The sequence below is a fragment of the Argopecten irradians genome, chromosome 1 (genome assembly GCF_041381155.1).
Source record: "Argopecten irradians isolate NY chromosome 1, Ai_NY, whole genome shotgun sequence".
Lineage (NCBI taxonomy): Eukaryota > Metazoa > Mollusca > Bivalvia > Pectinida > Pectinidae > Argopecten > Argopecten irradians.
Window position 1 is genome coordinate 65764469 of NC_091134.1, and position 13886 is coordinate 65778354.

The 13886-nt window shown below is 37.6% G+C and overlaps 1 protein-coding gene across 2 annotated transcripts in view; it reads left to right on the plus strand.

The window, feature by feature from the left end:
• Window positions 1-12790, plus strand: part of LOC138305751 (uncharacterized) — an 86794-nt gene extending 74004 nt beyond the window's left edge. For both annotated transcript variants that reach the window (XM_069246029.1, XM_069246034.1), the window contains exons 14-19: window positions 3549-3706; window positions 4088-4213; window positions 5121-5282; window positions 6641-6796; window positions 7159-7241; window positions 8001-12790. In XM_069246029.1, the coding sequence (XP_069102130.1) occupies window positions 3549-3706; window positions 4088-4213; window positions 5121-5282; window positions 6641-6796; window positions 7159-7241; window positions 8001-8230 (915 nt within the window). In that variant the 3' untranslated portion in view covers window positions 8231-12790. The remainder of the gene's footprint in view (window positions 1-3548; window positions 3707-4087; window positions 4214-5120; window positions 5283-6640; window positions 6797-7158; window positions 7242-8000) is intronic.
• The last annotated feature ends 1096 nt before the right edge of the window (window positions 12791-13886 follow it).

The window sequence follows — 13886 nt, forward strand, 5'->3', positions numbered from 1 at the left end:
GTAAGACCATATTGACTGAAATAGAGGTCTTAGATGTGTCATATTAGGCCTAGGTAAGACCATATTGACTGAAATGGAGGTCTTAGATGTGTCATATTAGGCCTAGGTAAGACCATATTGACTGAAATAGAGGTCTTAGATGTGTCATATTAGGCCTAGGTAAGACCATTTTGACTGAAATGGAGGTCTTAGATGTGTCATATTAGGCCTAGGTAAGACCATATTGACTGAAATGCAGGTCTTGGATGTGTTATATTAGGCTTAGGTAAGACCATATTGACTGAAATGGAGGTCTTAGATGTGTCATATTAGGCCTAGGTAACACCATATGGACTGAAGTGGAGGTCTTAGATGTGTCATATTAGTCCTAGATAACACCATATAGACTGAAATGGAGGTCTTAGATGTGTCATATTAGGCCAAGGTAAGACCATATTGACTGAAATGGACGTCTTAGATGTGTCATATTAGTCCTAGGTAAGACCATATTGACTGAAATAGAGGTCTTGAATGTGTCATATTAGGCCTAGGTAAGACTATATTGACTGAAATAGAGGTCTTAGATGTGTCATGTTAGGCCAAGGTAACACCATATTGACTGAAATGGAGGTCTTAGATGTGTCATATTAGGCTTAGGCAAGACCATATTGACTGAAATAGAAGTCTTAGATGTGTCATAATAGGCCTAGGTAACACCATATTGACTGAAATGGAGGTCTTAGATGTGTCATATTAGGCCAAGGTAAGACCATATTGACTGAAGTGGAGGTCTTAGATGTGTCATATTAGGCCTAGGTAAGACCATATTGACTGTAATTGAGTTCTTAAATGTGTCATATTAGGCCTAGGTAAGACCATATTGACTGAAATGGAGGTCTTAGATGTGTCATGTTAGGCCAAGGTAACACCATATTGACTGAAATGGAGGTCTTAGATGTGTCATAATAGGCCAAGGTAACACCATATTGACTGAAATGGAGGTCTTAGATGTGTCATATTAGGCCTAGGTAAGACCATATAGGCTGAAATGGAGGTCTTAGATGTGTCATATTAGGCCAAGGTAAGACCATATTGACTGAAATGGAGGTCTTAGATGTGTCATATTAGGCCTAGGTAAGACCATATTGACTGAAATAGAGGTCTTGAATGTGTCATATTAGGCCTAGGTAAGACTATATTGACTGAAATAGAGGTCTTGGATGTGTCATATTAGGCTTAGGCAAGACCATATTGACTGAAATGGATGTCTTATATGTGTCATATTAGGCCAAGGTAAGACCATATTGACTGAAATGGAGGTCTTAGATGTGTCATATTAGGCCTAGGTAAGACCATATTGACTGAAATGGAGGTCTTAGATGTGTCATATTAGGCCTAGGTAAGACCATATTGACTGAAATGGAGGTCTTAGATGTGTCATATTAGGCCAAGGTAAGACCATATTGACTGAAATGGAGGTCTTAGATGTGTCATATTAGGCCAAGGTAAGACCATATAGACTGAAATGGATGTCTTATATGTGTCATATTAGGCCAAGGTAAGACCATATTGACTGAAATGGAGGTCTTAGATGTGTCATATTAGGCCTAGGTAAGACCATTTTGACTGAAACGGAGGTCTTAGATGTGTCATATTAGGCCTAGGTAAGACCATATTGACTGAAATAGAGGTCTTGGATGTGTCATATTAGGCCTAGGTAAGACCATATTGACTGAAATGGAGGTCTTAGATGTGTCATATTAGGCCTAGGTAAGACCATATTGACTGAAATAGAGGTCTTAGATGTGTCATATTAGGCCTAGGTAAGACCATTTTGACTGAAATGGAGGTCTTAGATGTGTCATATTAGGCCTAGGTAAGACCATATTGACTGAAATAGAGGTCTTAGATGTGTCATATTAGGCCTAGGTAAGACCATTTTGACTGAAATGGAGGTCTTAGATGTGTCATATTAGGCCTAGGTAAGACCATATTGACTGAAATGCAGGTCTTGGATGTGTCATATTAGGCTTAGGTAAGACCATATTGACTGAAATGGAGGTCTTAGATGTGTCATATTAGGCCTAGGTAACACCATATGGACTGAAGTGGAGGTCTTAGATGTGTCATATTAGTCCTAGATAACACCATATAGACTGAAATGGAGGTCTTAGATGTGTCATATTAGGCCAAGGTAAGACCATATTGACTGAAATGGACGTCTTAGATGTGTCATATTAGGCCTAGGTAAGACCATATTGACTGAAATGGAGGTCTTAGATGTGTCATATTAGGCCTAGGTAAGACCATATTGACTGAAATAGAGGTCTTGAATGTGTCATATTAGGCCTAGGTAAGACTATATTGACTGAAATAGAGGTCTTGGATGTGTCATATTAGGCTTAGGCAAGACCATATTGACTGAAATAGAAGTCTTAGATGTGTCATAATAGGCCTAGGTAACACCATATTGACTGAAATGGAGGTCTTAGATGTGTCATATTAGGCCAAGGTAAGACCATATTGACTGAAATGGAGGTCTTAGATGTGTCATATTGGGCCTAGGTAAGACCATATTGACTGAAATGGAGGTCTTAGATGTGTCATATTAGGCCAAGGTAAGACCATATTGACTGAAATGGAGGTCTTAGATGTGTCATATTAGGCCAAGGTAAGACCATATTGACTGAAATGGAGGTCTTAGATGTGTCATATTAGGCCTAGGTAAGACCATATTGACTGAAATGGAGGTCTTAGATGTGTCATATTAGGCCTAGGTAAGACCATATTGACTGAAATAGAGGTCTTGGATGTGTCATATTAGGCCTAGGTAAGACCATATTGACTGAAATGGAGGTCGTAGATGTGTCATATTTGGTCTAGGTAAGACTATATTGACTGAAATAGAGGTCTTATATATGTCATATTAGGCTAAGGTAAGACCATATTGACTGAAATTGAAGTCTTAGATGTGTCATATTAGGCCTAGGTAACACCATATTGACTGAAGTGGAGGTCTTAGATGTGTCATATTAGTCCTAGATAACACCATATTGACTGTAATTGAGGTCTTGGATATGTCATATAAGGCCTAGGTAAGACCATATTGACTGAAATGGAGGTCTTGGACGTGTCATATTAGGCCTAGGTAAGACCATATTGACTGAAATTGAGGTCTTGGCTGTGTCATATTAGGCTTAGGTAACACCATATTGGCTGAAATAGAGGTCTTAGATGTGTCATATTAGACTTAGGTAAGACCATATTGACATAATTGGAGGTCTTAGATATGTCATATTAGGCTTAGGTAAGACCGTATTGACCAAATTGGAGGTCTCAGATGTGTCATATTAGGCCTAGGTAAGACCATATAGACTGAAATAGAGGTCTTAGATGTGTCATATTAGGCCTAGGTAAGACCATATTGACTGAAATTGAGGTCTTAGATGTGTCATATTAGGCTTAGGTAAGACCGTATTGACTGAAATTGAGGTCTTAGATGTGTCATATTGACTTTTGCAATAATTTTATGTCTCATTTAAATATGATTTTTCTTAATTTTATATAAGTTTTTGGACTGCTCCAGTTTGGAAACTTTCCTGGAACCCAAAGTCTGTGTCCGTAACTACGGCCAATTTTATACCGGGGAGGAGTATTCAAATAACTTGACAACTCCTATTCCTAATATGCCTCACGCCGACATTGTGCCTCTCTATGACTCTAACAGGTTTGTGACAAGTTTGTACTAAAATGTTTCTACTGTTCAGGCCCCTAGAATGACAAAACATGTCTTCGCATACAAAGTCACATACAAAATAAATACACATGTCCTTATTTTAGTCTTTGTATTATAATGCTTAGCAATGATGGAACTTTTTCATGAGCAGAATCCCATATTAGACAGTTAGATATCACTATGATCCTGAAAACATTATTATTTAAGAATTAAACCGCCAAAATCTAATTTTTTCGTTTTTAGATCAAATTGCAAAAATGTTGACCCACAAAAATCACCGGCTGTACGGTAACATGAAAAGAGGTTTGTGTTAGGCTAGCTCATCAGGAAAGTCATTTGATCAATACTATCTAATACCATATTAACTTGCAGATATGTAACCTACTTTGACAAATATGGAGAGGAATTTGACAGAGTGGACCTATCAGATGTTAAGCAAGAATGTGGCATTCCACAGGTGTACAGAAACTTGGTGTATTACGTTAACCAGGAAAATGGGTAAATCCTACATAAAAGTGTGAATGTATGATGGTCAGGAAAATGGGTAAATAATGATGGTCAGGAAAATGGGTAAATCCTACATAAAAGCGTGAATGTATGATGGTCAGGAAAATGGGTAAATCATGATGGTCAGGAAAATGGGTAAATCCTACATAAAAGGGTCAGTGTATGATGGTCAGGAAAATGGGAAAATTATGATGGTCAAGAAAATGGGTATCCTACATAAAAGTGTCAATGTATGATGATCAGGAAAATGGGTATCATACATAAAAGTGTCAATGTATGATGACCTTGTTTCGAGGGCACTATTGCCTCAAAGTATAGTTATAGAATGGAATTTTGCTGAGCCAAACTAGTAAACAATGTACAGAGTGGTCTCTCCATAAGGTCCTAAGTTTAGTACATCAACCCAATGTTTTGTTTAGAGATTTCTTATCATCAGGCTCAGCATGGAAATATTTCCAGAGACAGCATACAACTGTCACCCTTTTTAAGCTTATTGCCATACTGAACCACATATAGTGACAATTACATAGCAACTGTCCTATCTATGGCTAACTGGACTGACATTTCAGGCAGACCAAGTTCACTGTCTTCTGAAGAAAATAAACCTTTTATCCTTGTAAACCAGTACAGCCTGCACACCATTTTCAAGGCATTGTTAAATATCATACCATTAATAGGGTAATCATAATGATTCATGTTCAGTCTCCAATAATATGACCTGAGATGTGGATACTAATTGCTTCAAACAACATCTCTCAGCTTATCATGTGATATATACCTAAATGTAGTTAATTCATGATAGGTTTAAATCTTGGTCCTGTACCACTGTCATTGAGTATTCAACATTTGTCTGAGTTATATGCTTATTTAATGATATGTTTTTATTTTCTTATTGTAGCCTGGTCCGAGGCCTAAATGGAGATGGTATGGTCATAGAACATATTGTCTATGTAAACAAAATGACTATCTGTCGCAACCTTATTATCATGGTGTCCTTGGAAAAACTCATATTTGCTGATGCCATAAATTGTCTCCCTTTGGAAGTGCTACTAACTGACACGTAAGAAACTTTTGTAAGCTAAGAAAAAGGTTGAAAAAGAACACTGGTTCAGCTATACATTAAAGGGACAATTCAGTCTAAGAGAATATTTAAATTTGTACATATATCGGGGAAAAAACCCAGTTCTAATGGAAATTAGATCAGCCGGTTTTACTGTGATATGCCAGAAAAGCCCATGGTGGTGAAATGCGTATGAAATGTTCAAACTCGCTCGCTGTCCGCCATTACACGTTGTGGTCGAACATCTTGTATGCCGAACCCTGTCCCTTGCACGTAGAGCAATGAAACTTTTGTCTAGAACTGCTCAAATCGCTCTGACAGTAGTGTGTTTACCTTACTAGGTGAATTGTCTTGCCTAAAAAATCATTTTATCACCTCCTCAGTGGTTATATAGTTCATTTGTTTGACATGCGTGACTTTTGCTCTGGTATGGGTACAGCGTACATATTGTACGGCTTAATCGTATTGATCAACAATTTGTAATTACAACAGAATCAATTAAAATACTAAATAATGACGTAGAATTTGTCAATATTTTATGTTATATGTTTCATTAGAAATGTAGAACAATACATTTATGCCATATTTTGCTTCTTGGTTATGTAAAAGAATTAGCCTGAGTGAATTGTCCCTTTAAAACTAGAAGTTCATCTAGCCTGGCTATAGATGTATAATCATTCTAATAATAAAAGAAGCCTAACTTCTCTGGTTCAAACAATAACCTCAGATTATATGACAGTCTATCAACACTGACAAAAGACAATATGACAGGCTAGCCTGAGTTTCCTCTAACACTGACAAAAGACAATATGACAGGCTAGCCTGAGTTTCTTCTAACACTGACAATAGACAATATGACAGGCTAGTCTGAGTATCTTCCAACACTGACAATAGATTTAAACATTCCTTCTGATTCTGACTATATTAGAGTAGTCGTGCTTTCAGTCAAATATCTGCCTTTTAAAAAGTCTAAACAGGATTTTAAGACAAGGGATCTTCTGATGAACAAAATAATTATTTACATATACATTTATAATACACAGATAGAGCATCTTCTTTGTTGGCATGATATTATCTGTTGTCATGTACTTTTGTATCAATGTGTTGACATCTATATTAGACTCCTTGTGCTTGTATTCTGCAGAAAGAAAATTATATTTACTTTCTTTATATTTAATCTGTCGTCATATCAGAAAGATTAATATCTGTTGATCAATGTACTAAGTTTTGATGTATATTACTGAGAATTATTTTGGTAATGACATACCAGGTTAACTGTTATTAAGATGAGTATATACATGCCCCAGTCCTCTTGATTTGTACCATATCCAATGTGATACCCTGGTTATTATACACAGAATCACACCTTCACTGCCAAATGGAGTGGACTGCAGTGATAATGTCCACAACTTGAAGGTGATTGGTGAAAAGGAGATTGTGAAGGACTCTGGGAAGTACAACCAGGTGGCTATTGCTATGGATACACATTTGGTTGTGGTGGAGGTCCCACTGTGGTAATATTAAATACTATTTGTACAGTACTTACGTATAGAGTTTGTCAAACAACTAATTTTATTTTTCATAGGAAATTGAATTGATAGTTTTGATTCCCATATTTTCGTGCTCAATTTTTTGAAAATATGTTACGCGATAAATTATTTTACCATTAGCTGCAAGCAATGCTCCTGGATATATGACAAATACAACTGAATACCTGGTACAAGCTTTATGAAAACCTTGCATACTACTCTTTAAATGTTGTCAGAACAATTTCATTATACTGCTACCTTGTAGCTATGAGGCATTATCTATCAGCAGTAATGCTAAGAATAGCAGGCTTATTGGATACAGATGTGTCATTTTGTGTGTTAATCAGTGAGGACATGGAGTTTATAGAGATGACCATGTGTGTAGAGGTGTCCGGCACCGCCAAGGACGTCTGCTTCATCAGCTCACATGGTGAGTAGTACATTGTTTTCGTAGTAATTATTAATGTAATAATAATCAATCTGTGCTGTGTGTGATACCATAGCTTCACAGCATAAACAAAAGCTACATCTGTTTTGGTAATGGTACCATTCAGCAATTTTCTCTGAAGTAGTACCAACATGTAGCCATGATGTTGAGTAGAACAGTACGATATGAGCGGTTACTGGAAAACGTGCCATGTGTGACGTCAAATGTGTGACAAAATTTATATGTAGTGCTCATTTGCATAGGATACAAGTTTAGTCGCCTCTCTTCCAGGTGTATGCAAGGAGCAAAAATCCTAAATTTTGTCGCCTTTTATGGGGCAGCATATGCAAAGGATCAATAAAGCGTAGAAAAGAATGGAAAAATGCTGGAAGTAGGGATTAGTAATTAAAAAGCGAGTGATCAATTGAAATCAATTTGTAATTTATATATGCCTTTGGAATAGGGGTCTGTAGATAGGTAATACAGAATCTCTCTCTCGATTGACGCTTGGTTTGTGTCTAGTAGGAACAGTGCTCAATTGCAATCACTTGCATATCTTTCCAATTATGGCGAGGGTAAGTTGAAATGTCTGTCAACCGAATAGTCAGGTTTGTTCTGTTTGATAGACCAACAGTGATTGTTGATTCTGATGTTGAATGGACCACCCGTTTCCCTAATGTATCGCATGGTGCATTTTCTACACGAGAGGAGGTAACAAACATATTTTAGTTTATATTGAACTGACTGTGTCTCTTTCTGCAGGTGGTGTCCTGGTATCAGTGGCCTCAGAAATGTGTCCACGAGAAACACTTCATCATTTTGACTCTAACGGCCATCTCATAGGACTATTACCTGGACTAGGAAAGGGACCACGCTCCTTCCTAACTGTCATGCTACCACTGAACTGTGACTGGGAGGAAGCAGAGAGAAAAGTCTGGCACATCTACATGAGAGACGGACATGATGGGATACTGTGTGTTGCTCTAGACTAAGTGATGTTCTGGCACATCTACATGAGAGACTGACATGACCGGATACTGTGTGATGTTCTAGACTAAGTGATGTTCTAGCACATCGACATGAGAGACAGACATGACGGGATACTGTGTGTTGCTCTAGACTAAGTGATGTTCTGGCACATCTACATGAGAGACTGACATGACGGGATACTGTGTGTTGCTCTAGACTAAGTGATGTTCTGGCACATCTACATGAGAGACTGACATGACCGGATACTGTGTGTTGCTCTAGACTAAGTGATGTTCTGGCACATCTACATGAGAGACGGACATGACGGGATACTGTGTGATGTTCTAGACTAAGTGATGTTCTAGCACATCGACATGAGAGACAGACATGACGGGATACTGTGTGTTGCTCCAGACTAAGTGATGTTCTGGCACATCTACATGAGAGACGGACATGACGGGATACTGTGTGTTGCTCTAGACTAAGTGATGTTCTAGCACATCGACATGAGAGACAGACATGACGGGATACTGTGTGTTGCTCTAGACTAAGTGATGTTCTGGCACATCTACATGAGAGACGGACATGACGGGATACTGTGTGTTGCTCTAGACTAAGTGATGTTCTAGCACATCGACATGAGAGACAGACATGACAGGATACTGTGTGTTGCTCTAGACTAAGTGATGTTCTGGCACATCTACATGAGAGACAGACATGACGGGATACTGTGTGTTGCTCTAGACTAAGTGATGTTCTGGCACATCTACATGAGAGACGGACATGACGGGATACTGTGTGTTGCTCTAGACTAAGTGATGTTCTGGCACATCTACATGAGAGACGGACATGACGGGATACTGTGTGTTGCTCTAGACTAAGTGATGTTCTAGCACATCTACATGAGAGACAGACATGACGGGATACTGTGTGTTGCTCTAGACTAAGTGATGTTCTAGCACATCTACATGAGAGACAGACATGACGGGATACTGTGTGTTGCTCTAGACTAAGTGATGTTCTGGCACATCTACATGAGAGACAGACATGACGGGATACTGTGTGTTGCTCTAGACTAAGTGATGTTCTGGCACATCGACATGAAAAATGGACATGACGGGATACTGTGTGTTGCTCTAGACTCAGTGATGTTCTGGCACATCTACATGAGAGACGGACATGACGGGATACTGTGTGTTGCTCTAGACTAAGTGATGTTCTAGCACATCGACATGAGAGACGGACATGACAGGATACTGTGTGTTGTTCTAGACTAAGTGATGTTCTAGCACATCGACATGAGAGACGGACATGACGGGATACTGTGTGTTGCTCTAGACTAAGTGATGTTCTGGCACATCTACATGAGAGACGGACATGACAGGATACTGTGTGTTGTTCTATCCTGGTGTAAACAGTGTTTGGATCACAACAGATTGCTACAGTCTGACTTATCCACTAATGTTTGTGTATAATATATTTTGCTATATGAATTTAAAAACATTCACAAAAACTTTTATTAGCTATCAAGTGCTGTTAGGTATATTAGTATATTGTAAATTATTTTAATACAATTATTTGTGAAATATTTTATTTACATTTGAACTTGCAAATTTACACAAAAATGTGTATCTCATGAAATGAAGTGTTTTATTTTATACAATGTAGGTATATACATGTAATAGGAAAACCTACAACCTATGTGATGTTAAGGACTTTTTGTATCTCTATTGTTAATATCCCTTACTAACTAAGACTATTTTGAATGGAAATTGATTTTGCTTTTTCAAGCTCAACAACTTTTTTATGATACTTTAATTTGTTTGCCCGTTCATGGCATGAGGGGAGATATAGTGTTACCTGTGTCTATATATGCTGTCTCACACTGTCCAGTATGGCATGTCCGTCCAGTATGGCGTGTCTGTTCAGTATGGCGTGTCTGTTCAGTACGACATGTCTGTCCAGTATGGCCCGTCCGTCCAGTATGGCGTGTCCGTCCAGTATGGCATGTCTGTTAAGTATGGCGTGTCCGTCCGGTACAGCGTGTCCGTCCAGTATGGCGCATCCGTCCATTATGGCATGTCCATCCAGTATAGCATGTCCGTCCAGTATGGCGTGTCTATCCAGCATTGCTTGTCTATCCAGTATGGCGTGTCCATCCAGTAGGACGTGTCCGTCCAGTATGACACGTTCATCCAGTATGGCATGTTCAGTATGACATGTCCATCCAGGTACGACGTGTCCATCCAGTATGACGTGTCCGTCCAGTATTGCGTGTCAATCCAGTACGACGTGTCCATTCCATATGGCATGTGGAGGCAGAGACATTATGTCTTACAAATATTTGTAGTCTGATTTCAAGTCATGAATGCTGCATTGCAAGTTAAAATATATTTCAGCAACTCTTTCTAAATGTTGTCTGTGAAATATGCAAAATTGATGTTACCAGTTTCATTACTTATTTCTTGTTTCTGTGATGTTACATGTGTATATTGCCTGCTTTCCGTGATGTTACCAGTATATATTGCCTGGTTTCTGTGATGTTACCAGTGTATACTGTCTGGTTTCTGTGATGTTACCAATGTATATTGCCTGGTTTCTTTGATTTTAGTAGTGTATATTACCTGGTTTCTGTGATGTTACATGTGTATATTGCCTGGTTTCTGTGATGTTACATGTGTATATTGCCTGGTTTCTGTGATTTTACCAGTGTATATTGCCTGTGTATACTGTCTGGGTTCTGTGATGTTACCAGTGTATATTGCCTGGTTTCTGTGATGTTACCAGTTAATATTGCCTGGTTTCTTTGATTTTACTAGTGCATATTGCCTGGTTTCTGTGATTTTACCAGTGTATATTGCCTGGTTTCTGTGATGTTACCAGTGTATATTGCCTGGATTCTGTGATGTTACCAGTGTATATTGCCTGGTTTCTATGATGTTACCAGTGCATACTGTCTGGATTCTGTGATGTTACCAATGTATATTGCCTGGTTTCTGTGATGTTACCAGTTAATATTGCCTGGTTTCTTTGATTTTACTAGTGTATATTGCCTGGTTTCTGTGATGTTACATGTGTATATTGCCTGGTTTCTGTGATGTTACCAGTTAATATTGCCTGTTTTCTTTGATTTTACTAGTGTACATTGCCTGGTTTCTGTTATGTTACCAGTGTATATTGCCTGGATTCTGTGATGTTACCAGTGTATATTGCATGGTTTCTGTGATGTTACGAGTTTCGTTACTTGGGTTCTGTGATGTTACCAATGTATATTGCCTGGTTTCTTTGATTTTACTAGTGTATATTACCTGGTTTCTGTGATGTTACTAGTGTATATTGCCTGGTTTCTGTGATGTTACCAGTTTCATTGCTTGTTTTCTGTGATATTACTAGTTTATATTGCATGATTTCTGTGATGTTACCAGTTTCTATACTTGGTTTCTGTGATGTTACCAGTGTATATTGCCTGGTTTCTGTGATGTTACGAGTTTTATTACTTGGTTTCTGTGATGTTACCAATGTATATTGCCTTATTTCTGTGATGTTATCAGTTTCATTACTTGGTATCTGTGATATTACCAGTTAATATTGCCTTATTTCTGTGATGTTACCAGTGTATATTGCCTTATTTCTGTGATGTTACCAGTTAATATTGCCTGGTTTCTGTGATGTTACCAGTGTATATTGCCTTATTTCTGTGATGTTACCAGTTAATATTGCCTGGTTTCTGTGATGTTACCAGTGTATATTGCCTGGTTTCTGTGATGTTACCAGTGTATATTGCCTGGTTTCTGTGATGTTATCAGTGTATATTATCTGGATTCTGTGATGTTACCAGTTTCATTACTTGGTTTTTGTGATGTTACCAGTTATTATTATTTTTCTGGATTTTTTGTCACTTCTCATTGGTCAAAAACACGCCACGTGATCACCGATAAAAAACTATATTGCACGATTTTTCCGGAAGTAGTTTATAGAAAAAGTATATTGCACGGTTATTTTTAGATAACGTTATCGTCGACGTTACCAAAACGCTTAGTGTTCCTGGCGCTTTGAAACAAACGCTTTGATGACCTTAGTTTGAAGCGTAACCACAAAATGTGTCCGACGACGTTGATTGTTTAGGTTTCTAACAAAGATGATGACGACTTCCAGCTGATGACTACAGTTTAAACTTTTAAAGTTTCAATATAAACACGGTATAGGAGAGTAGGAAACAATCGAATAACATACATTAAGCGTCTGGAGCCATTGAATAGTGAATACGTTTGATATTTATTTTTAAAATTACACCTAGGCTACTTACAACATTAGGCCTAGGCTAATCCTACTGTATGTATACGACTTTCATTTTACGGAATGGAGTACTAAGCATAAGATAATGTATCTTAATGTCAATCTGAATCTGTTAATATATGTTTGACGTCGAAGTGTATTATTTCAACGGAGAACAAACTATACATTTAATTGACTGTCCTTAAGACATGGAGCTACATGTATAATGGAGTACATGTACATGTATGCAATTTACAAACACGCATGCACCGGGTTCATGTAATAAAAGCTTGAAGTGCATCAATTGATACTGTTTTAATATGTTGTTTTTGAATTATACTTGTTACAAAGTCATAGGATTGTAACTGTCATCACGAAGCAGAATTTAAAATGCGATGCTCATTTAGTTTCACACTCATTTCAAAATGTAACAATTTCAGAAAAAATAATAAAACAATTATAGCATTTTGATTTCGGTCAATACATGGTTATATCGACCACAGAAAAAATATCGACCTCGGACTACATCCTCGGTCAATATTTTTTCTTTGGTCGATATAACCATGTATCGACCTCACCAAAATGCTATATTTGTATATTATTATTTTTCTGGATATTTGTCACTTCTCATTGGTCAAAAACATGCAACGTGATCACTGATAAAAAAACTATATTGCACGATTTTTCCGGAAGTAGTTTATAGAAAAAACTATATTGCACGTTTAGTTTTAGATAACGTTATCATCTATGTTACCAAAACGCTTCGTCTTCCTGGCACTCTGAAACAAACGCTTTGGTGACCTGAGTTTGAAGCGTAACCACAAAATGTGACAGACGACGTTGATTGTTTCGGTTTCTATCAAAGATGATGATGACTTCCAGCTGATGACTACAGTATAAACTTTTAAATTTTCGACGTAAACATGGTAAGAGAGTAGGAAATAGTTGAATAACATTCATTAAGCATCTGGAGCCATTGAATAGTGAATACGTTTTATATTTATTTTTAAAAATTCCACCTTGACTAGTAACAACATTAGGCATAGGCTAGGCCTAATTCTACTGTATGTTACGATTTTATTTTACAGAATGGAGTACTAAGCATAAGAGAATGTATCTTCATGTCAATCTGAATCTTTTATTGTATGTTTGGCCTCGAAGTGGATTATTTCAACGGAAAACAAACTATACATTTAATTGACTGTGTCCGACATGGAGCTACAGGTATAATGGCGTACATGTACATGTATGCAATTTACAAACACGCATGCACCGGGTGCATGTAATAAAAGCGTGAAGTGCGTCAATTGATACTGTGTTCATATGTTTTTTAAAACTAAACTTGTTACAAAATTATAAGATTGTAACTGTCTGATATATATATGTATATGATATGGGTGTGCT